The 25,868-nt window shown below is 33.3% G+C and overlaps 2 protein-coding genes and 1 long non-coding RNA gene across 3 annotated transcripts; 2 read left to right on the forward strand and 1 right to left on the reverse strand.

Moving 5' to 3' along the window:
* Nucleotides 1-361: 361 nt before the first annotated feature.
* On the reverse strand, nucleotides 362-1,553 carry LOC110422820 (uncharacterized). The gene is made up of 4 exons (XR_002445771.1): nucleotides 1,434-1,553; nucleotides 1,290-1,361; nucleotides 1,072-1,165; nucleotides 362-629 (listed from the first exon to the last, which is right to left on the reverse strand). It is a non-coding gene; the product is annotated as an uncharacterized LOC110422820 (long non-coding RNA).
* A 1,887-nt stretch (nucleotides 1,554-3,440) lies between these two features.
* Nucleotides 3,441-14,488, forward strand: LOC110422473 (extra-large guanine nucleotide-binding protein 3-like). Its single transcript, XM_021436407.2, has 8 exons — nucleotides 3,441-4,557; nucleotides 4,647-4,784; nucleotides 6,054-6,158; nucleotides 6,258-6,443; nucleotides 8,394-8,571; nucleotides 10,280-10,524; nucleotides 12,953-13,122; nucleotides 13,227-14,488. Exons 1-8 carry the CDS (start codon nucleotides 3,568-3,570, stop codon nucleotides 13,807-13,809), a joined length of 2,595 nt encoding a protein of 864 aa, XP_021292082.1. The 5' UTR covers nucleotides 3,441-3,567; the 3' UTR covers nucleotides 13,810-14,488.
* A 3,893-nt stretch (nucleotides 14,489-18,381) lies between these two features.
* Nucleotides 18,382-20,397, forward strand: LOC110422661 (U-box domain-containing protein 21-like). Its single transcript, XM_021436665.2, has one exon. The coding sequence runs from the start codon at nucleotides 18,570-18,572 to the stop codon at nucleotides 19,878-19,880; it is 1,311 nt and encodes a 436-aa protein (XP_021292340.1). The 5' UTR covers nucleotides 18,382-18,569; the 3' UTR covers nucleotides 19,881-20,397.
* Nucleotides 20,398-25,868: the final 5,471 nt, after the last annotated feature.

Genomic DNA, 25,868 nt, shown 5'->3' on the forward strand with positions numbered 1-25,868 from the left:
AACAAATCATATATAATCATATATATAAATATTGCACTCTCGATGCAACCACATAATCCAACAAACATATCCAAATATAAGGCATATCACTATCCCTAAATCTCCAATATGAAGGCTTAACATCATCTTCAATGTCCCCAAAGGTCATCAAACACATATATATAGGCTTACCCTCGAATTCGATCAAATTTATTTAAATCATTCTTCATGGCACACTTTAGTTGTTAGAGTATCACATCATATTCATATCATATTTATCTAAACTTCTCCATGCCAATCTCATGTCATATGCAAATCAAATCAATGAGTGGTCCTTCCCTATACATAGTCAAATGACGTTTAGTGGTCAACCAACAAAGAATCAAATCATGGTTAATACAAAGCTATTGGCGGAGAAACAAACCATGCATGTGCCAAAGTAACAGGCGGAGAACAAATCACGTGTAATGCCGAAGCAGGTGGTGAAGAATCAAATCATCAACTAGAGTAATCTTTCGATGTCAACATCACTCGAAATAATCGTAACGGATGGCATTAAAGTACTGCAGGCAGGAATAAGCCACCGTCTGCAGGCACACACATAGTCACAGGGGGACGGAACTACACTCCACCACAAATCAGATCAACATCTGAAAGTCATCCCTTGAATAAAAACATAAATCCACAAATAAAGCCATCATGCCTTTATCACTCACATTTTTCTTATCGATTTTCAATTCCCATTTATCGAGTTTCAATTGTTTTTAAGCTCAATTAAGTTCTAAATGCCTCTAAATCTCCAAGGCATCATTGGATCAAATTCTTTTAACATATCTTGCGCCTAAGGAAAATCTACTCCTATGGTTCATTATAGCCTCTAGACATCTTGGTTAAGGTATGCACAGCATAGGCCATCTATGTGGCTCACATGACAACGTGCAAACATTTAATCCACAATTTGGTTCTTTAGTCAAGGCACTAACATTTAAACAATCATATATATATATTTATGCATATGCACATTCTACTACTATGGCAATGCTTTCATCAATGCGTCATGCATCACATGTATTTTAATTCAAAACCACTCACCTTGATAATCGGAAGTGTTCCTATAGCTGAGCTCCAATCCTCGACCTCTAGTAGTCTTATAACTCACCAACGCGTTAGATGGCTTCAACTTTCCCTTAAACACGTCAAAATACCATAACAATATTTATTTCTTAGCTTTCAAAAATATTCTAGCTTTTCAAAAATACCCAAATTTAATATGCATGCTCATCCTTCCAACAAATGAGCTAAATCTTTACCTTAGAAGTTGGGTTGCTCAAATCTAGGCTCCAAATTTCTAATAAACTTAAGGTGAAAGAGTTTGACCAAATCTAAAAAAAGTTAGATCTGAGGTTATTAACCGATTAAATAGAAAATCAATCGATAAAAACATGTAATCTTACCTCTTGATCAATTTTCCAAACTCAAATCTGTCTCAATAAGCTCCAAATGGCATTTGGGGCTTAGGGTTTCATATGAGTAGAGAGGAAAAGAGTTGAGAAAGAAGAATGGGGTGATATGGCCTGAAACTGCTTTTTATTTTTGCTTTTTTTCAATGATGTATCAATATATTTGTCCTAATTTCGAATAAACGTATCGATACATGAGGTAATGTATCAATATATTTTGGACAGAATAGTTTTGGATGCTCCATACTTCAGATGTATCAATACATCGGGATAATATATTGATACATGTTCATTTTTTACCAAATCTGTCGATACATCCTTAAATGTATCGATAGAATCCCTCCAGAACACTTCATATTATTCTTTTTACCATGAATGTATTAATACATGAGGGGATGTATTGATGCATTTTTCCTTTTAGGCAGTTTTAAGTCTTTTCTAACTTTCAAAAATTCGACTTAACATCCCAAATCCATTCCCTATTAATCTCATATCTCAAATAGCTCATATAATTCAAATCCTCATACATATATTCTCAAATACACATCAAATTAAATCAAATCTTCGAACTCTAGAATTAATTAATAATTTTTATTGATATTTACCTTAATGTCGTATTTAGGTGTCAAAGTGCCAAACATATGTATGATTCCATTGAAAACTCTCCTTTATACCAATATTCATAGTCATACAAGTGTAGTCATATTCATCAAAGTTTAATTTAGCTCACCAATTGATTTAGCTATTTCATTATATAATTATAATATCCAATATATATTGAAATTTAAAGTCTTTCTCTATAAACAACAATAGCTTATATGCATGCTCCACAAGCATATACATCAAGTTTTCAAGTTTACTGGTCAAATTTCTTGATCAACATCACATTTAGGTCATATAAAAAGAAAAAAAATCAAAAGTGTTACAATTTAATTCGATGAATGATTCTTTTTCTTTTGCTTAAAAAATTGAGTTTAAATCTTCTTTCTCTTAATTATTACAAAAAATAATTAAATGGAGTGTGGCTTGTCTGGGTGTCAGGCTTGCGAATTTGATCCATGTTTTCCAAGTTGAGATTAATTCAATCCGAATAACTTATTTTCATTAATGAATACTATATCTTTATAAAATTTACCCGTAGAGGTGGGAAAACACGCTACACCTAAATTGGTTGACTCCGTGTTTCGTCTCCTAACCCTTGGCGGGCTTGTTGCACAGGTCAAACAAAAAGTAAAAGGCCGACATAAAGGCATGCCACGTTATTATGCACGCTCTTCGCTTATCTCCTTACTTTCTTTTTAGCTTTAAACTACTACCGTACGGCCCAAAGAATCAAACCGTCCACAATAATAATGAGAAAAGAAAGAAAACGGCTCCCACGATTCTTCTGTTTTTTTTATTTGCCATGCTCACAATGGTTTCACAAAAGGAATATAATTAGACACTATTTTACAAATAAGTTAATTAAATATTAAAGTAAATAAATTATTTTTTATATTTTATCAAATGAATATTTTATATTTAAATATTATTTTATTTTTTTATTTATTATATTAAAATATGTGATCTTTTTTGTTTTATTTATCACATTTTAAAACTATATTTATAAATTGTTACAATCTTAATGGTAAAATTTAAAAAATCAACCAATAATATATAAATTTTATTTTAATAAAAGTAAATAAGGTTAAAAGTAAAAATAAAAATAGCGCAACATCTAAAAAGTTTTTAAGATATTTTTAAAAATTTAAATAAATTTTTATTTTTATTTAAGTTAATTATATTTTTATTTTAAATAAATAAAAATTAAATAATTAATTTTTTTAAAAATATTAAACCAATAAAAATTATCTACTAGTCGCTCCCTCGTGTTTAGTTTTGACGGCGTATATTTTAAATTTATTTACTGAGTCATAGTCTGAACTCTGAAGGCGTATATAACGGAAGGATTCTTGTGAGGCCGAATCTAACTTGGTCCACGTCCGCCGTTAAACTTCCCGTTTACTTTCTGCCAACTCCATAACGGCAGGTGCAGGTTCTTCTTCCTGAAGCCTGAGCAATAAAATAGAAGTAAGGAAGATATCTGGCAGACTCTGACTCTTCTCTCCCAATCTCTGTTCCGCATACAATGGCTGCATCTACAGAAGCAGAAGAAGAGAACAAAGCCTGGGAAGATGTAATTAGAAAAATGTTACCCGCGGGAGCTCCATTACCTGACGAAGACCACCTCGATTACTCGATCGCAGTTGAATACGAAGGCCCTCCCATTCCTTACGATGTCCCTCGTGTCGATCCCCTCGATCTTGGTTCCCTTGCTGCTTCAGATTTGTCTTCGATTCCTGTCGCAGCTCCAATCCCCACAAAACCCAAGTTCTCCAGCTTCAGAAAGAATCGCAATAATATCAGAAATGGAAGCCCTCTTGAGAGCCAGAGGCCTTCCTCGGCATCAAGATCCCAGATTGACTCTCGAAATGGCGATTACGATTCCGAGATCGAGGTTGGTAAGTCGCCGCAGCCACCGCAAATGCAACCGCAACCGGTTACTGTTGATAAGAAGAACGTTGTCGTCACGTTTAATACGCCGAAAGATTCGGAAACTGAAGAAGAAGAGGACGATGGGTACTCTTCTTCCCAATCCTGCGTGGCGGATGCTGCTGCTTCTGTGGGAAATGTGGAAACGCGTGGGATTAAAAAGAAGGAGAAAAAGAGAGGAATATGCAGCAGGTGCGAGAAAGGAAGCAGATTGAAGGAAAGAGAGGCATGTTTGGTTTGCGATGCGAGGTACTGTAGCAACTGCTTGCTTAAGGCCATGGGGTCTATGCCTGAAGGAAGGAAGTGCGTAGGCTGCATCGGAAAGCCGATTGACGAGGCCAAGAGGTCTAGATTGGGGAAGAGTTCCAGGATTTTGAGGACAGTTTGTAGTGCTTTGGAGGTTAAGCAAATTATGAAGGCTGAGAAAGAGTGTGCGGCCAATCAGTTGAGGCCTGAGCAGTTGGTTGTTAATGGGAGACAGTTGACTCAAGAAGAATTGGCTGAGGTTTTAGGGTGTCCTTTACCACCGCGGAAGTTGAAGCCTGGGAAGTATTGGTATGATAAGGATTCTGGATTGTGGGGAAAGGTAAAATTACGGCTTCTTTGGATTAAAAATGGATTGTTCCTATTATTTGGTTCCGATTTGATGTAATTGACCTTTGAATTGAATTTCAGGAGGGAGAGAAGCCTGACAGGATAATTAGTTCTAAGTTGAATATTGGTGGTAAGATGAAAAAGGATGCTAGCAATGGGAACACAAGGGTGTACATCAATGGCCGTGAAATCACAAAGATTGAGCTGAGAGTGTTGAAGGTAATTAATTACTTCTGTTCTTCATGTTATGTGCCATTTGTTCACTGATGCCCAATGAACCGCATGAAACTAAAGCATTTCTTGAATTGCTAATTAAATGTTTTACAGTACTCGCCTTTTATGAAGCTGCCATTTCATTTTTGATGATATTTGTTGCAAAATATTATAACTCAAGTTGTTGGAGTTCACAAGTGAAAGCTACTTATATCAATTCATGAATTATGCTTCCGGTAAAGATTATGCAGACACTAGCATATATCTTTCATATATGTGTGATAGTGGTGTAAAGGTTTTTGGAATTCATTGGGACAAAGGGAATAGAAACCTACTCTTTTCATGATGGTTGAAAACTAGAGGTCAGAAAGCTAACTCTAATATTATGCAATTAATCATTTTTTTAACTTTCTAAATTGAGCTGTTTGTTCATGCTATGAAAGATTCTTGGAGCTCGATAAATACTCAAGCTTGATTTAATTTAGGCTGGCTGAACCTGGACAAGAGAAAGGCTCCACTTGTTTGCTCCCTACCAGCAATTTTTGTTTACAATCAAACCAAGAGGATTTATTAACAAACTTCAACTTTGTCACAAGCAATGCTTCTTGTCTTGGAGGGCCATGAAATTATAAGGGTCAAATTGGAACATGTTATAAAATACAGTTCATATTGCATTAAATATGGTTAATTTTGAGCATTTCCAAAGAAAGTATAAGTTTGAGACGATGAGTAGTTAGTTGCACACCGTATATCTTTGATATAACGGCTGTTTGCTGACTGCCTAGATATTGTATCGAGTTCGACATTTTCTTCAGTTAGTCATGTTGGAAATATTTAAGAAGACGTTTCTGTTATGAAGAACAAAAGTCTAAGTTTGTCAACCAACAGCTTGACTTTCATAAACAGCAACATGCTTTTTCTCCCTCCTCCTGAAAATTCACAATTTATTCAACTGAAGAGCTGAGTCAACCCTGTTCATGTCAGGGATTATAGCTGAGTGAAATATATTATTAGAGAGAGCAAATTTATTTTCTACTGATATATGCTTCAAAATCTTCAATGAATAACTACATTGCTGGTAGCCTTGACTGATGCCCTGGTGAATGAGGCAGTCTCCTATTTTTGGTGTGTCCTCCTGGAATAGTTTCCTGTTGTCTAAAGCGTGATTCGTCTGTTTCTGATGGTGGAAACAAAATTTTTCTTCTTCTGCTTTTTAGTGTTTATACTATTTTGTATAATAATATTGATTCTATTTTAAATGTAATTTTATTTCAGCTGGCAAATGTACAATGCCCCAGGGATACTCATTTTTGGATGTATGATGATGGATCTTATGAGGAAGAAGGTCAAAATAACATCAAGGGCAAGATATGGGAAAAGGTTCTCTCGTAATCTGTGCATTAGTTATAAGTTTAAAAATTCAACAAGTGGTTTTGAATTGATTTTTTATTCAGTAGCAGTTTGATTTTTGGTAGGCAGGCATCTACTCGTTTCTTTTGTTCATTATTTTCACTGCCTGTACCACCTGCAAATCCTCATGGGCCACAAGAAGATCCAACTACCCTTTCAGCGAGGTCAGTGCCTGAGTATTTGGAGCAGGGAAGGGTACAGAAATTGCTGTTATTTGGGTTGGAAGGATCTGGAACCAGTACAATCTTCAAGCAGGTTGGTTTATGTTTCAAACTATTTTGACTGCATGCATGTTGCATTTATTTCTCGTGCTTCTATTGACCGTTCCTTGGTTAATATAAGTGGAATTATATATCAGCCAAGCTTTCTTCTTCTGACTAGATAAAATATTTATTGCTATTTTTAGGCTACAATCATCCTTCTGATCCTTCCTTTTTATTTTTGTTCTGGTCTTGTTCTTAATATTGGCAAGTACGGTTTAACTTATAATGCTATCCCTGTTGTTGTACGGCAAATTTTGCTACTGTTTTCACTTATCTATTGTCTTGCTGAAGGGTTTACAGAAGGAAATTTTTTAATTTGCTTAGCTTTCTGTTGATATAGTTTGGCTTTTCCTCAATTCCAAAATTTTTTCAATATTGATTGTAGCAACCCATAGATCGAACTGAAACAACAAATATTCGCCTTGTTACTCTTTAATTTTTCATCTTTCTGGTTGGACATTTTATTTTGTCGTCCAATTTGCTACCTTTCTCAATTTAAAGTCAGAAAGTGGATAAGAATCAACTGAACACTGCTTTTATATTCTTTGGAGAAATAACTCATGCTTTTCTGCTTTATTTAATTTGCTATTCTTCAAAATTCCAAAAATAAAAAAAGAAAGAAAATACTAGTTTTCATTTGGCTTCCTATCTCACATTTTTACATCCAAACAAAATATCCTTTAAGTTTTGCTATGAATGCTGTAAATTTTCCCTTCAGCAGCATTTTTTCTTTTTGGTTAAATCCTGTTATGGTCCTTGGTACTTCATCAATTTGCTTAAATTTGTCCTATTTTTATTTCAAGCCAATTAATCCCTCTACTAAAAGTTTTGGTCCTATCAAGTAAAATTCTTAAACTTTTATGTGCTGTAAAACTATGCTGACATGGCATTCTAGGTGGCTTTTTCATTTGATTTGGTTATTACAGGGCGTATAGAAAGTATTAAAAATAATACTTTCGTAAAACTGAACATATTTATGATCTGGCAATCATGTGAAAATATTTATTTTTTCTAGCTTTCTTTCAATTTTCGTTTTCCCATTTGTATCTTTCTTTGTACAATTTTTTGGACTTTGAAATATGTGAATATATATATATTTTCCTTCTTTCATTTTATTTTTCTGTTTTTTCCCCTCTTCTCTTCTTCCTTGTCCTTTTCTTTCATTGGTGCCAGACCGGTTCTTGGGTTGATCTGGTCAATCGAGGCCACCAAGCCGCCAATGTGGCCAGCTAGAACCACTGATTGCTGCAGCCCCTCCCTGACCTCTGTTTTTCTTGCTCTCCCTTTCTCTCTTGCTTCTCTTGTTGCATATATGAATTCTCAGGCAGTGCCAAGATCTGTCACCAGGAGAGAAGGGGGGGGGGGGTATGGGGGTGTTTCTCGGCTTGTCTCCCTCTTCCTATCTTTCTTCTTCTCTACATCTTACGTCTCTAGTTTTTCCTGATATATTATAGCCCTGGTTTGCACCTAAACATTGTTATACAGCGAGATCCTCACCAACAATCCCTCCCCCTACCTCATCTTTCTCTCTCTGTTTCTTTAAGTCTTAACTTTAATTTTTATTTCCATTTAAAGAAAACAAAAATTGAGAAGGAAGAAAATGAACAGCTAAAGTAAGAAAGGAATGTTCTATATATATATATATATATATATATATAATTCAAATATTCAGGTCAAAAAAAAAAAAAAGGAAAGATAATCTGTAGATGGAAAAACGAAATTAAAAAAAAAAGTTAGAAAAGATAATCTTAAAAATGTAGATCTTGCCATGTAATTGCCACAGCCCACATCATAAAAATTTTCATCTTTTGGAAATTAGATTAAAATGATTTATTTATATGCCATATCATCACCAAGTCAGATAAAAAAGCCTACTTAGGTGCTTTGTTTTGTTTCAGTATTTTGTTTCAATGACTATGAGCTTCTCCGTTCTATTGCACAGACTAAGCTTTTATATGGGAATGGGTTCTCTCCAGAAGAGCTGCAGAGCATCAAGCTTATGATTCAAAGTAATATGTACAAATATCTTAGTGTATTACTTGAAGGACGGGAGAGGTTTGAAGAAGAAGCTTTGTTGGAGCTAAGAACTGCTAATTTTGATACTGAAGAGTCTGCTCCAGGTCTCTATATTACTGCATCTCCTTTCCTATGTTTATCCAACATTTTTATGGTTGCTATTTTTCTGTCTCTTAATCCAGGCGAGCTATCAACCACTGTTTTTTTCTGTCTATATAACCACTCATCCTTTCTAGATAATTTTAGGATTCTAACTACAATGATGAACTTCTTAGTGATGTTAGAAACCGAAAGTTGTCAAGAAGCTTGTTTTCTGATTATAAGATGATTAGTATAACCTGTTGAATGGAAGTTGTGAGTTGACTGTCTTGTTGTGCTTATAAGTTTGGTGATATTGCATGACCGTCTAAAGGCATCTCTGGGTTAGACATGTTCTGCTGCATAGGAGATTGCCTATTAGTTGTTTCATAGATTGAAGTTAGGAAGAAATTAATTGAAATGAAATTTGACTTAAGATAGCATGAATGTAAGGGATTTTCTAACATTGTAGGGGAATTAAATGGTCTCTAGGTCTAATATGGTAGCAATACATTGACTAATGGCAAAAGGGATCCTAGGTTTGTGTTTTCTTCATTTATGGTCTTTCCAATTCCTTTACTTCTGTATGAATAATGAGAATTTCTCTTCGTTTATCTGGTCTCTGCTATAACTGAAATGGTACATAGCAAGCTGTTTCAACATGATTACAAGAAGCGCTGGTATAGAAAATATCTCTATAAATGGTGATACTGATGTCTTTGACATGTGGAGACGGCATCTAGGATTCAAAGTGGAGATTGACTGTTTAAATTGATACTTAAGGAAATAGACTCTAAGATATATGTCAATACATGTACACATACAGACAATCACTTTTTCTATATCTATAGACATATATGCACGTGCATTAATGGATACATGTTCCTGCATACACATTCCTCCCCCACTCAATCTCCTTGTGGCATTTGTACATTTATTAACCTTTTTGGATTATCTTTGAGAACCTTGACATTGATGAATAATTGGCCGTGGTTAACTATTCAAAATTAAGATTTTTGTACTACACCTTGCAGTAGCATGTTGTTTTTTCTGAGTTTCTTCTAGAATCATATCAAGGAATTCACTATAAAATGGCTAATTGAATTGATTCGTCCAATATCTTGTTTAAAATACTGCTTTTAATACTTCATTTCTTAGCATTATTCATATAATTTCCAATTAGCTTAAACTTTTGAGATAATTGCTAACATATCAATCATTATTAACATGTTTTTAGAGAAAAAATCTCATGTTTAAATCCTAGGAAAATCACCCCCTTTTCTTTAATTCTTCACCCAGTGTTTGCATATTACGTTTATGAGCGATGCTCTTTATCTTTCTTTAGCTTGCACCTTTCTTCCATGCTTGGATTCATGGCAAAGGCCATTAATTCTTCATTGGCTTAAATGTGAGGAGGCATTTTAGAACTTTAATAGTAAAGCCGGTTGTTTCCTATCAATTTAAGCTTTGGGGATGGTGACGGAATTATCTGTTTAACATAAACTATATAGTACCGTTTGAACTTAAGAATGAAATAGCATAATTGATATACCACGTCCCCCAATATCTGGTCTGAAGGGAAGCAGTTTTGATGGAAATTTTTGTTTCACCACAGTTGGCCTCGCATTCAGGAATACCTTTCTGAAACTGTCAGTGCATTTACATGTAACTAGAGAGTATTTTTTGTTTCATGAACAAATAATTTTATGTGCTAATTGTGAATTTTGAATTCAGGTGAAATCGGAGTTGATGGAAGTAACCAGTGTATATATTCAATTAACCAAAGGTTCAAGCATTTTTCTGATTGGTTATTGGATATTATGGCTATGGGAGACCTGGATGCATTCTTTCCTGCTGCGACCCGTGAGTATGCTCCTATTGTAGATGAGATCTGGAAGGATCCTTCCATTCAGCAAACATACAAGAGAAGTGAAGAATTGCATCATCTTCCAGATGTTGCCAAATACTTTTTAGATCAGGTATGAAACATTAGCTTATCCTTGTGGGTTTTGTGAAGTAGTTTTCAGTTGCTTGGTTTTCTTTTTCTTCTTAGTTTCCTCTCCTTCATGTGATTTTGTGATTGGATTTCTAGTTTGGCTTTATGGATTTGAGTGGGAAGGCATGGTTATTGTCGATAAGATTAATAATGCTATAGATTTCAGTTAATGTCATGTTTTCTTCTGTTGATTGGTCAAGTAGCAACATTTATGATCAAACTTGTAGATAGTCTTGAAATAAAAGCAAGAAGATGCACATATTGGCTTTTGATCTTTTTATCTTTAATCTTTTAAGGAACATGATATTATATTGAGACAAAGGCATGAAAAGGAGCATGGAGATACAGTTGTAGTGATGTAGGACAGGACGTGAAGGTTTAAGGCAATTTTATACTCTTGAGATTCTTGAGCAAAATAGGGCAAATTGAATAAAGAAATATGAGAGAAGAAATCCTTAAGCTTAGCATGTAGGGTTCCTTAGGAGTCACACCGGAGGTTGATTGCATCCTGAAAACACGTAAGCATAGTTTATCCTTAAAGAATTAAAACATTTATTCTAATTGCAATTTTAACAAATACTTGGATTCCAAATAGAGAATTAACAAACATAAACAAAACCCAGTAGGATAACAAAAACCTAAACTAAGATACCAGACACCAAAGCTGAATTTCCCAACAAACCATGAAATTATGAAAATACCCTTTACACTAAAACTCAATAAAACATAAAAATAAAATAAGAACCTATCACTCCTACCACTTAAAGAAACATAAACCTAAGACTCAAAAGCGGCTAATAACAGCTATGCAAGCTCCCAATTATGCTTCTAGTTATGGGACATGTGCCAAGTTAATGATTGGAGCATTAATCAGCCTTAGCATGCCTTCTAAACACCTTTAGAGGCTGCTGACTCATACTCCATCATGAAATTAGAGAAGTTTCATTAAGGATGAAGAATTATTATAAAAGAATATTAAACTAGCTATCAAAATAGATTGATTTTTCACTTCTAGGTGGTTAGTGTGGTGAGAGCTGGGGAGGAGAGGGCAGTCATTTACGGGACTGTGAGCCTCCAAGAGGCTTTTGAGTTCATTTCATTTAATCTAAAATGACATTACAAAAGCCAGTTGCAAGGAATTTTGTGCCCAATGTAGCCATTACTGGGCCACAAATATGACCTGTGGATGGTTTTGTGTAGGTATTAGCATCATTTTTAATGCCTGCCTTTTCATTCCCCGTTTCATAAATAGCTACTAGTATTGCACATTTGGTGAGAATTTCACTTTTGGCTAATCTCCTCACCAGCCAAATTAGGATTTCTTGTAAGGAAGAGGGAAAAATGGGTACGAAAAGGGCAACTGATTTCGGCATGCATAGAACATCTTATAGAATGGACCTATCAGGAGGCCATTATTTTGGTCTCTTTAGGCTACTGACTAGGATGCCATCTTATTTTGCTAGCATGTCTTAAGGATATGCCAATTTGAAAGGAGATGATTAGCAGTTGGTTTCCAGAGCTGAATAATTGTGTAAATATAGTACCAGTTCAGCTGGAAATGTTTTTACTGACCTTCAGATTTGCCTGTGTAAAGCACTAGGAACTGCAATAGTAGAGTTGAGGATTTATTGTTGTATCCTTGAGTGTAATGCATGAGATCTGGAAACTTGCAATATAAATCCTAATATTTCAGTGTGTTAGATTTAAAGGAGCCATCAATGGAGGAAACAGTGAAATATAAAATGAAAAGAAAAAGATCTGTCATTGCATGGTGTAATGCAATAGTTATTCTAATTATGAAATGCAGGGTAAGAAGTAAAGGATTTAAATTTCCAATAAGGAGTTCAACTCTCCTTCAGGTCACTTGAGTAAACTATAAAAGTTCTCATTACCTTGTTACTTTAAGCATGGTCTTTTCAAGGGTGATGAGCATACAATCCTTCCACTGTAGATTTGGGCTCCTATTCTCAGTTTAAGACTTGTTGTGGCACTAGATATTGGCCTAGGCTTGTGCAAGTTTCAGCATAGGTTAAATACATATATGATTTTTGTAGGGTGCATCAATTTTTATAACTTCATTGTTGGAAAAGATTAGATTTGATAATCAAATTGCTTATTCCTTACCATTAGAAAGTTTGGTACTTAAATGTATCATATATGGATCAAATAAAGGTCATGCTCAAATTGCTTTCAAATGTATCATATATGGATCAAATAAAGGTCATGCTCAAATTGCTTTCAATTCTGGTAAATAACTTTTGTTCTTGTCTGTTTTGATTTCATACCTTGGAATGAAACAGAATTCCTCAACGGTTGTTGGGAGTAATTTAGTTGAAGCATAGCTCTTTCCTTGGCTGACAAGTACAAAATTGTTTCCTCAATTTTCTGTTTGCACTTATATTTTTATACAGGCTGTTGAAATATCAAGCAATGAGTATGAACCTTCAGAAAGGGACATGTTGTATGCTGAGGGAGTTACCCAGAGCAATGGTCTTGCCTTGATTGAATTCTCATTTGATGATAGAAGCCCCATGTCTGAAGTATACAACGAAAACTTTGAATGCCCTCCTTCCTTGACCAAGTAGAACCTTGTAACCTTTATATATATACACACATGTTTTTTTCCATGCGGCTGGATAGTAACTGTTCTATGTTATATTTTTTTGGCAATCTCTTTTGCCGTAGGTACCAACTAATTCGAATAAATTCCAAGGGGCTGCATGATGGTTGCAAATGGCTGCAAATGTTTGAAGACGTAAGAGCAGTGATCTTCTGTGTTGCTTTGAGTGATTATGACGAAATGTGGTGCCGTGGTACCGGCCTGCTCTGTAATAAAATGTTGGCAAGCAGAGATATGTTTGAGAGTCTGGTGAGGCACCCTTCGTTTAGGGACACCCCTTTTGTGCTTTTGCTGAACAAATATGACGCCTTTGAAGATAAGATAAATCGGGTTCCTTTGTCCACCTGTGAGTGGTTCAGGGATTTTAGCCCCTTAAAGCCTCATCATAATAACCATGCCCTGGCACAACAAGCATACTATTACATGGCTGTGAAATTCAAGGAGCTATATTTTTCTATAAGTGGCAGAAAATTGTTTGTTTCGCAGACTAAAGCCCGAGAACGTGCGTCAATTGATGAGGCGTTCAAATATATAAGGGAGGTGCTGAAATGGGATGAAGAGAAGGATGATAATGTCTATGGAATCAATGGGGATGATTCATTTTACAGTACAGAAATGAGTTCATCTCCCTATATCAGGCAGGAATAATCCTAATCTTTGACAAAACCAACAGTTTGAACTGAGAAAGATTTAAGGGTTCAATTTGTCAACTTGATGCAAATTGTGCTACTATGATTAACTTGGCTAGGGGGGATCTGATATTGTGATGTTAGCTTGGTGGTGTTACAGATCAAACATCGTGGTGATGGTTGGGTGTCAAAGTGTCAAGTATTGATAACAATTTCTCTCTCCACATGCACAAGCATGCATATTTCTGTGATTTTGGAAATAATTTGTACATCTGTATAGTTATTTGTTCGACATGGAATAAAGCTAGCCTATTAATGAATCTGCATTAGGATGCGATCAAATGTAAATAAAAATCTTTTATTAAGCACAGCTGTTACAACCCAGTTGCATGCCTGGAAAACTCATTCCATCAGATTACAGGGAGAGGCAGACGGGGTCTGGAGTTGGCTTGTTGACTTGGCATGGGATAGACACGGTTTTAGCAAGAGAAAGTGCACATTTAGTTGTTGTTATATATGATGTTCATTCTGTGTTCCAATGGAAACCTGCCATCCCCGGCTGTTTGTGGTGATTTAGGGAGGACGTGCTCCAGAAATTTGTTGATTTATTTTTGTATACTTTTACAGTTTCTACTGCTATTGAAAACGATGTTACTGTCTCGGGTCATTATTTATGGGAAAGGAAACTTGTTTCTGTTTCTCTACCTTCATGGTTGGGCTAGCAGGACATAGTAGGTAGTCGATTTTATTTCTTCATTCAATCAGTGTATAGAAGCTATACTTGCTGAGAAATTACTGACAGAATTTCGTTAAAAAGGCATCTAAATCTTGAAATATATGATAAACAAGTATCTATATCAGTTAGCTTTAGAGTTTATGGACAGAAACATGATGAACCAAGTGTCTAAATCTTATTAAAAAGTAGGCTTTATATTTAATTGATTTTGATATATATTGGCTATTAGTGTGGCACTGGCAGGCAGATGAATGAAATACATATGCATGATTAGTTGTTCTATAGCTTTCCAGGTTTTCTGAAATTATGACATCAACTTGGGGTTTGGCTAAAAAGTTGCTTCACAGTGTTTTCATAAATCCTTCAAAGACCATTATGTATTGCAGGTTGCAGAAAGGGCCCCGTTGCTGTGGAATGATGAGCACATTGTGAGTTTAATTGCCCAGAATTGTCTGAGGCTTTGGAGAGAAATATTCAAAGTCAGATGGTTTCACGGGTTGACTGTGAATGTGCGGAAGATGGTCATGGAAATGTATGTTGAGTTATTTGATGAGTGTCAGAGACAGTTTGCAAAGAAAGAGGACAAAGCCAGAGAGGTTAAACAGCAATGACAAATGACACGGAAATAAGAATTGACATATGTGGCAGCGTAGAGAGGGGGAGGGAGACCATAGAAACAACACCCAGAAAATGATGTCATCATGTTAAACAACACCCGATAAAATGACGTTATAATGTTTTTGAGGTTTTGAAGTTTTTATGGAAGTTTTAATATATTAATAAAATAAGAAATTTTATTTGAAAATGTCTATTTAGAAATGAAATAAGATATTTATTTATAAGTTAATAATTCTTTATTTAGATAGAATTTATAAAATAAAAATAATATTAAGAGATTTAATTTGGATAAATTTTAATTTTAACCCAATTTAATTTACATTCAAATCTAAATATATATATATATATAAAATCAATTATAAGAGTTCATATTAAATTACATTTTTGTGTATGTTCTATTATGTTGTTTGGCCTATTTAAGTTGTCTGTTTTAATCTAATATCTCGTATTATAATATAATTGATATTTACACATATATTTATACCAATTACAACATGTTTGGTTGGTTGTTGTCACGGAATATTTGTTTTTTGTTCTAATTGTCAAATGACTCAAGAAATAGCCATTTTCCTACAATCTCTATTCTCCTAAATTACCTAAAATCAAATATTAGCTAATTCTAATCCCCTATCTTATTTGCTATTTCATGGTTGAGAAATGATATCATGGATTCCACATCAGTAAGAAATGAGATAGATTTTGAAAATATAAATATGAGTCTTTCATTATTTTATCAAGCATGTCTTTTGGGTAAGGAATATAGACCCATGATTTTTGGGCTGACTTAAGCTTTATTTTCAGAGCTTAAGATCACACAAGGTTGAACTTAAGTTTCAACACATGACAAGTAATATTAGAACAAATCCAAATCTTCACTGATGTGAGACTTTTGTTTGAAGTAGATTCATACTAACACAAGGTTAGGCTTAAGTTTTAACCCGTGACAAATGGTATTAGAGCATATTCGAATTTTCATTGATGTGAGACTCCTATGAAAAACACAAAAGTCGAAATAGACTTGAATTAATATAGGAGTCTCTCTTCTCTATGGGTAAAGACTCAATGCATTGAAGGCGTTGCATAATTAAATGCAATAAAATGTTACGAATTCCATATTAGTAAGAAATGAGGTGAGTCTTAAGAATATAGATATAAGCCTTCCGCCATATATCAAGAATATCTTTTGGGTTGAGAAACTAGACTCGTGATTTATGAGTTAACATAAGCTTTATTTTGAGGTCTTAAGACCACACAGAGTTTGGCTTAAGTTCCGACCCATGACAATAGCTTCTAAAATTAATAAAACAAAATTGTCTCTTATAAGCAAAAATAAAAAAAAATTTATAATTAAAAGTTTAAGTTTTTAATTATATATTATAAAAATAATATTTTAAATTTTAAAAAAATTAATAATTAATATTTTCATCATAATAAAATTTAAATTATAAATAAAATGATAATATTTAAATGATCAATTATTAATATTTTAAATAAATTATAAATTATTAATATTTAAAACATAAAATAAAATAAAAATAGATAATCATATATTATAATAAAAATTTTAATTTTTTAAATTTAAAAATAATATTAAATTTAAATTATTAATATTTTAATTATAATAATATTTAAATTATAAATAAAATATTACTATTTTAAAATATTAATGATTAAATTATTAATATTTAAAATTTCAATTATTAATATTTTAAATAAATTATAAGTTATTAATATTTTAAAAATAAAACAAATAAAAGTTTATAATCATATATTATCATAAAAGATATTTTTATTTTTTATTATTTATTTTTTTATTAATCTAAATATATTTTTACCCATGAAATATTATAATAAATTATAATATCAGTTTCATTTCATCAATCAAACTATATAATAACATTATTTTAGTTCATTTCATTAATCAAATTATATATTTCGTGAACCAAATGTATCCTTATATTATAATTCATGTCCTAACGTGTATAAATATCAAACATTGATACATGAAACTTGTTAACCCCTAAACCGATTATTAAATTCATTTCTTTTTTTTTTTTTGGAAAAATATCGGAACATCAGTCCTAAAGCGGTCCTTCCTCCAATGCCTTAAAACTGCAGCGTTTAGTTTCGGAAATAAACAATGAATGAGCTGAAATCCTACAAGTGGAGGAAACAATATTTACATGACTGAGTTGATTTACCGATGAAGGAATTGGAAAAAGGACGAGCAGCAGTTGATCTGTTTGACGGATTTCATCAGTGCAGCGTCTTCAATTGATGGAGGCGTTGGCATTTATGCCATCAATTCTAGGAAAACCCGCAAAAGAAAGCATGTTTGGAAACAAGGATAGCAAATTCTCCTCTCTGGAACGTGGTAAATTTATAAGAATGAATGTAAAGCATTCATATAACACAAATTATACACTAATCAGAATTTTATTTTTTACATAAAGTTAATTAAAACTAATTTGTATCCTCTCTAATTCCCAAATTCGCTTTAAACATTATGACATAAAAAATAAAAAATGTTAATGTTAAATCAAATAATATTTTTAAATTAAAATTCTAATAGATGACATTTAATCTCATATAACATTAATTTCGATGTAATGAGTTTAATTTAAAATTAATAGTGATTTGCAAAGAAAGAGAAAAGAGAAGGAAATATCGATTGAGAGAGAGAATGAGGGCGTGTATTTTTTGAAAAGTTTGACGTGTCTTTAAAATAAAAAAATTTTTTGTAAAGTTTTTTTTTAATTTGGCCCTTTGAAAAAAAAACTTTTTTTTTTTAAAGGTATGTAAGTTGACCAAACTAAACACGCACATAATACAAAATAAGTACGATTATACATTACACACTTGCTAGCCTGTTAAAAGGGTTGTTTATTATTTAACCCATTAAGGTCGGCCTTACGGTAACCTTTGTCAAGAAAAGAAAAAAAACTCTGCAAGCATTACGGAACTAGTAATTAAGATTAAAGACCACGAAATCTGAGTCAACCCGTCAACAGCGCAAACCCAGAATCATATTCAAACCGGGTGTTGTTTACTTGTTAAGATTTGAAGCTGAAGCCCATTCTTTTTACCATTTCCACATTTGACAGTTCCAGTCCTTCAAATTTTCAATGGTCAAAATTCAATATTCGCATTGCCTAAAACGCCATAACGTTTCCTCTTTTGGTTCTACTACTAATCCAATTTGAACGCTTCTCGTCAGGTTCTTTCTTCTTCCCTGCAAAGTCCTAGACTTTGAACAACCGTGTGTGAAGAGCTTGAAATTCAGCCCCATCTTTCCATTCAACCCTCTTGTTGTTGTTATTATTATATATATAAGAACATCAAGAACTCACATTACCATTCACAAAGCTACCATTTACAAGTCTTTCTCTGATATTTTCTGATATCGGTTCTCAAAATCTTTGGCAATGTTCAATTGGAGGAGAAGAAAGACCACAGGCCGTCATGGCGAGAAAAGGCGGCAGCAGCAGCAGCAGCAGCATAAGGAGCTTGAGATCCCAAGGCATTTTCTGTGCCCGATAACTCTTGACCTTATGAAGGATCCTGTCACATTGTCTTCTGGGATTACTTACGATCGAGAAAGCATCGAGACGTGGCTCGAGGATGGGAATTTCACCTGCCCTGTTACAAACCAGCTTCTCAGAAGTTTTGATCAGATACCTAATCACTCTCTCAGGAAAATGATTCAAGATTGGTGTGTAGAGAATGGGAAATATGGCGTTGAAAGGATCCCTACACCAAGAATTCCTGTCACCTCAGAAGAGGTCTCCGAAATCCTTTTTGCGATTATGGATTCCAGTAGACGCCTGGATCAATGTGGCTGCCTAGATTCTGTGCAGAAAATCAAGAAATGGTGCATGGAAAGTGAGCGAAATAGGCGGTGCATTACAGCAAACGAGACAGCTGGAGTCCTCGCTGCCGCATTTGACGCTTTTGCAAGTGACTCTTTTGAGAGGAATGCCAATGTGTTGGAGGAGATACTATGTGTACTGAACTGGATGTTCCCGCTCGATGGGGAAGCTCTGGAACACCTGGGCTCACAAGCTTCTTTGCGTTGCATGGTTTGGTTTCTGAAATGCAGGGACCTTTCAGTGAAGCAAAACTCCATGACTGCGCTGAAAGAGCTTCTTTCTTGCGACCAGCAATATGGAGAAGGGTTGGCGGCTATCGATGGGGTCAATGAAATGCTATTTAAATTCATTAAAGACCCAATATCTCCTTCAATCACAAAAGCTTCTCTCATGGTTATTTTCCACATGGTTTCATATTGTTCTTCAAGTGAGAAGATCAAGTCAGAATTTCTTGACATGGGTCTGGTTTCTTTACTGCTGGAGACTATTGTCGAATCTGAAAGAAGCCTATGTGAGAGGGCTTTAGGTGTCCTTGACAAACTCTGTGATTCCAAACAAGGGAGGGAAGTTGCTTACAATAACGCTCTGGCCATGCCAGTTCTGGTGAAGAAAATCTTGCGTGTTTCAGAATTAGCGACCGAGTACTCTGTTTCAACGATTTGGAAGCTGAGCAAAGAGGAAGAAAGGGTTTTGATTGAAGCTCTTCAAGTCGGCGCCTTTCAAAAGCTATTGTTACTCATACAGGTCGGGTGTGCCGATGAGACAAAAGAGAAAGCAACTGAGCTTTTGAAGCTCTTGAATCCTTACAGAGCTGGATTGGAGTGCATCGACTCTGTAGATTTCAAGAGCCTCAAGAGATCATTTTAAATTTTGGATACCAAATTCTTTATTCTTTAAAAAATCCAAGCAAAGACCAACTGCTCGGATTGTAAGGGCTTTCGATTTGTTGTACAAACTCAGAAAATGATTACCAGATATTTGTTTGTCTTTTAGAATTTCTGCTATCTTTTCCCTTCTGCTCTTTCTGCTTTGGGAAACCAATTTGGGGTTTCAGACACGGATTCAACATGAATTCTTAGCAAAAACATTCATTTCCCATGCCAGGGGACATTTGGCGAAAGTATGATCCTCAAAGCAAGGCTAGAAATGTGAATGCAGAAGCTCAAAGACCTCGGTCCAAAGCCATGGCCTGTAGCAGTAGGTTTTGGACCGCCAAATTGACGCATTCAAACGAGTTGGTAAGTTGCAGCAATAGGGTTTGAAATTGGAGCAGGCGCCGCGTGGCTTGATGTGTTCAAATGAGATGAGCAGCGAGCAGGTCAAATCAAATTATCCTTCAAGTTAGCAAAACACAGACAAACAAACCACGCACAGTTTCCTCTCAAACTTCTTAATTTGTTTCCTTGTATCTATTTTTAAGACATTTGGATTTCTCGGAATATTGAATTGAGGTCAACCATGAGGGTCTGTGTCAGGTCAAACTTTTCGAACAAAATAAATAAGATTTTTTAATTTCACATTAAATAAGTAAAAAACTTTTAAAAAATTATAAATGTGAACGCTGTATATTTTATTAAGTTAACTTTTTAAAAAGAAAATAATCATCTTAAGATATCTGCATCTACGTACGAGAATGGACCACAATTGTGTGACGTGAGCCAAAACTTTGGCAGTAGATTACATAGCATATTCAGACTGCTTTTTCCTTTGAAAAATATGTAATTGTTTTTAATGCAATCACGAAATAGTAGGTTCTTTTCGCAAACGCCAATGCTATTATTGGATACTTCCTTTATTTTCCTGAAGGAAAATAATATGTTGTTGAAATAACGGCTAAAATAACAATGTGAAGCACCTTTATTTGCATTAAGTAAGAACATTTCTTTAGTAGTTTTTGGTAAATTAAGTTAATAACAATAATGATGTATAGTGAAGTTGGAGGATTAGCAAATTGGATTAAACTATCTATGTAGAGGTAAAGTGTGTAATCATCTAAAAGAAACTAGATATAGACACACAAATCAAACTGTATTTGGTTACAAGTTTGATATAATTATTATGTCCAAGAAGAAACTATTAATAAACTAAATAAATAATGGTCAAACAAAACTAAATTTATCTAAGTTGAGATTTGAACTTATAGCTTAAATGTTCAAAAATTTTTTCTCGTTATTGAGACAAGATATTATTGGGTATAGTATTAATATTATCTTTAAATTTCTTTTTTAGAAAAAAAGGGAAAAAGAAAAGTGTAATGATGTCAATGTTTTCCCACTGGTGATTGGGAAATTTCCAAGGAGTGGACAACGTGAACAAATGGAATCAACATCTCTCATTTTCAGACTTTGGGAAAAATGAGAAAGTAACCAATTGCTGTACATAATTTTTTTTTTTAAATTAAAACGAGAATCAATGCTCAAACAATGAATTCAATTACATATTTGGAACTATGCATGTTGTTGAGTTTACATGTGTTTAACATTTGCACCATGCTTATCACCTTCTCACTATTGAGTGCTTGTCAATCTTGATAGGGAGTCGCTTTGAGAAAAGGATGCCATACAATTTTTGCCCCCAAAAGTCCTGATGTTGTTATTTTCAAGATTGATAAATTTTTTTCCTTTATTATATATATAAAATATCTCATTGAAAAAGATAAATTTAATTCAAATAAAAAAGATTAGTTACAATCCCTTAACCTACATCGAGGTGTTCAGATCCTCAGAAGTCGAACTTGCTGGGATTCGATCTCATGCTCAAACATAAAAATAATCAAGAAATTAAAAAATATAATGCAGTGAAAATATAAATTAGTATTTAATAAGAGAAACAATCAAATCCTATAAGATTAATATTTATGTTTTTTATGTAACTTTTGAATTAATTATGAACACTCATAAGTTTAAGAGTTACATATCTTATTCTAGATATCGCAATGAAGAACCAATTAAATCAAAATCTTTACTTCTTCACCTTTAGGATTTGTCAAATCTTCAACCACTTAAGTGTTTGGCCTCTAACAGTAATCCACACAATGACTAAATAAAACCTTCGTAAAGGTAAGATTTTACTTATGCTAGCAAGTTTTGTTTTTAAAACAAAAGGACCAAAAATTGATACTGAATCTTATTTCTGTAAAACAAAGAAAACTATTTTTCTTTCCTTATTTTATGAAGCGGTTGAGAAGTGGCTGCACGCTTAAAGTTTTAGTTTACTAACATGATATATTTATAGAGTCAAACTAATTGATAACTCTAAATACAACAGTTGTATTTTAATTTAATTAAGTCTCTGTAAACTTAATTAATTTCTCACTTTATTTTGATCTTTTTCAATTAAGTTCAAATTAATTAATTATCCTTATATAATCTCAATCATGTCGCTTAATGTGTGTAACCCATTTGGCTTTTAACATATTAGCAATAAATATAAATCATTTGTGGAGAGATAATTATCCCACCATCCTTTAAGTTGTCCTGTAAAACCAGCAACTAACATGTATGCTATTGCATGGTCCGTGATTTAACCAGTTTGGTTTTGAGTTTTGTATACATTAGAGACCATTGTCATTTGTTGAAGTATATTGAGAATGTTATATTCTGACATTTCATCTATGTTCCATTCATATATTGTATTTGCATTATATTTATTTTGAAAAGAGGGTTTCTCTTCTATGTTTATGTCAGGGGCTATCATTTTTAGGTAGTATATTTTTTGAGGTTCTTTCCAAATCATTTTATTTATCTGTTGGCTTTGCGAGCTTTCTATTGATGAATCAGTTTCTTCTTTTATGATATTAATGTGTGAATTTGGATGTCTTTGGGGGGTATCTTCTACTCTGATTTCTGAATATTGACTTTCTAAAGTTTCAAGTCTGTTTTCTATTTCATGTAGAAATTGATTTTTTGTTTGTTGATATTTATTGGGAATTTCAAAGGGTATAAAAGTAGGTTTTATTTCTCTTTGTTGATTTAAAGAATCATATGGTTGTTGAATATTTGTTGGGTTTTGAAGTTTTGTTTCAATTGTATCTAATTGTTCTGATATGGAATGTAGATTTAGGTTTGTAAAGTTATTTTGCTCTATTATCATTTTTAACATCTTTTGAGGTGATAGGCTCTCCTAAGTCAGATAATCTCATTCTTAGTGGAGTTGCCCGTATCCCTATGTTTTTATGAGAATATTGTATTTCTGTTAATGGGGGATGATTTGATTCTATTTCGCCTTTATTCGTTTGCCATTTTTTTGTAGTGCTTAAGGTATTTCGTTGTGGTTCTTGATATTCTTTGAACCATTCAAAGAAGTCTATTAGTATTTTATGTTTTTCCATGAATTTGTTCAAAGAAGTCTATTAGTATTTTATGTTTTTCTATGAATTTGTAGTAATTTTGTAGTATTTTATCTTTCTGTGAGTCGTAAGTTTTGAAATAATTTTTTCTTTTTTGTTTATTTTTTTCTGAAGTAAACTGTTTTCTACACCAATCTTTGTTGATTTCAAAATCTCTTTCTAAGACAAATATTTCTAAATCATTTTCTTGGTTTTGATTTATATTGGGATTATTTATCATTGATGAATATGTTGGAGACATATTTGAGGAATTTAAAGGGGTAATTTCTTGTCTGTTATAAACAGGTTGGGGTATGTTTGGAGAATTATTTACAGATTGTAAGTTTGTTGTAATTGTAGGGAGTGAGGATACAGAGGCTCTGGCTGTCTTGAAGTTTGTTCTTATATTTGAAGGTGATCCTACATTTGATATTTCAAAAGATCTTCTTGATGGAACTCTTGGTGGTCTGTTAAAGACAAGTTCTACTGAACCATCTCTAAATTGTGCCACATGATTTATTTTCGTGTTTTGTATGGGGGTTGGATTTGTTGCTCCTATTTTTCATCTATTTGGAAGTTGTACTTCATGCCATTGTATTGTCCTAGGAATAACAGTATGTGACCTAGTCATATCTGTTTGGATTAATAATATTTCTCCTTTTGGACTGTGGATTAAAGCTTTAGTGTTTATTACAGAATACATTGCTTTGTAATATAATCTGTAAACAACAGTTAAAGGTTCAGATCCAGGCATCATTTTATAATTATGAGTTTGTATTTGAAGTGTTAAGGAATTTAATATGTTTCTGTCTTTTAAAGAAACCATGAAGTTTGGAAAGTAGTTGAAATGTATTGGTCCTCTACACAGACTTGTTTCTATTGTTCCCAGTAAGGAATCATTAAATTAGAGATGTCTTTTATCTCTTAAAATAATAAATATTGAGCTGTCTAACCCTTATTTGGTTAAAGGTTTTGCTCCTACTTGAATTAATTCGAAATGGATGTAATTATAGTTTTGAGTTTTTAATTTATTTATAGTTTCTTGATCTAACAATGGGATGTTTTCATACTGATTTTGTATTGGGATTCCTTTCTCTTTAAGGTATCCGCAAAAAGAATTTAGATGTAAAGAATGGAATGTTGATGTTTTGTAGATTTGACTTTAGGGAACTCTAGGTATTTCCCAGTTGTCTATTTCTTGAATTATATTTTCATAATGAACATTTTCTTCATTGATTTCTGGGTTTTGAATACTAGAACCAGAGCTAGAACAGGAGGTGTTTATCAAGAATGGAAACATTTTGAATTTCAAATTTTCTTCTCTTACATGGGGGGTTTCTATGAGTGTGATGAACTGTGGTGATACTGCATATGGGGAGAAATGTGTCCTAACAACGTCAACCCTAGGCTTCTAACGGATTGTTTCTCAAAGACTCAGCAGGGATCAACACAATATGCATGCAGACTCTTTAAAACCAGAACTCAGAAAAGAAGATTGAAATCAAAAAGTTTCAGACCAGATAAATACCTCTTGAACCGAGAGTGGCTCTGATACCAAACTATGCCAGACTGTTAAACAAGATACTAATGGAAATATAATAACAGGCAGCTAAGGACAACAAATTCAAAATGCTGTATCAACATTAATCTTTTCAATATCAAAACAGCAAATGGCGGAAAATTAAAAATAACCTATAAACTATCAAACGCTGAAATAATTAATCAAGGAATAAAATTTCGAACTCCATTTTTAGTAGTCAAAGACATAACCCAAGATATTATTTTAGGAACACCATTTATATCAATGTTAAAACCTTGTAAGGTCAAACACCAAGAAATAATAGCAAAGATACTAAAAACTAAAATTAAATTTCCTTTTGTAGAAAAACCAAGAATCAGAAATCTTAATCTATTAAAGAAACTCTCCATACATGAACAACAAGTAAACTCTTTAATACACTATAGAAAAAATCAAATAAATTATCTAAAAGAAGAAATTGCTTTTGATAGGATAAACCAACAATTACAATAACAGAAAAACGTACAAAAACTTGACACTATTAAAAAAGAAATTGAAACAACAATCTGTTCTGACATCCCAAATGCATTCTGGGAAAGAAAGAAACATCAAGTAACTCTGCCTTATACAAAAGAATTTAATCAAAAACAAATCCCAACAAAAGCCAGGGCTATACAAATGAATCAAGAAATGAAAGATTTCTGTAAAAAAGAAATCCAAGATTTACTAGACAAAAAGCTAATAAGAAAAAGTTCATCTTCATGGAGTTGTTCAGCATTTTATGTTATTAAAAATGCAGAAATAGAAAGAGGAACACCCAAGTTAGTTATAAATTATAAACCTTTAAACAAAGCATTAGAATGGATTAGATATCCAATTCCAATCAAAAAAGATTTATTACAGAAACTTTGTAATGCAAAAATCTTTTCAAAATTTGACATGAAATCTAGATTTTGGAAAATACAGATCAAAGAACAAGAAAGATACAAAATGGAATTCATAGTTCCTT

The sequence above is a fragment of the Theobroma umbraticum genome, unplaced genomic scaffold (genome assembly GCF_002168275.2).
Source record: "Theobroma umbraticum cultivar Fairchild unplaced genomic scaffold, ASM216827v3 scaffold_146.0, whole genome shotgun sequence".
Classification (NCBI taxonomy): domain Eukaryota; kingdom Viridiplantae; phylum Streptophyta; class Magnoliopsida; order Malvales; family Malvaceae; genus Theobroma; species Theobroma umbraticum.

Excerpts from the sequence above, each read along its gene's own strand:
- LOC110422473 (XM_021436407.2), top strand. The coding sequence starts at position 3,568 with ATGGCTGCATCTACAGAAGCAGAAGAAGAGAACAAAGCCTGGGAAGAT. Across the intron at positions 4,558-4,646 it reads ATTCTGGATTGTGGGGAAAG|GAGGGAGAGAAGCCTGACAG; the intron begins GTAAAATTACGG and ends ATTGAATTTCAG. Across the intron at positions 10,525-12,952 it reads CCAAATACTTTTTAGATCAG|GCTGTTGAAATATCAAGCAA; the intron begins GTATGAAACATT and ends ATTTTTATACAG.
- LOC110422661 (XM_021436665.2), top strand. The coding sequence starts at position 18,570 with ATGTTCAATTGGAGGAGAAGAAAGACCACAGGCCGTCATGGCGAGAAA.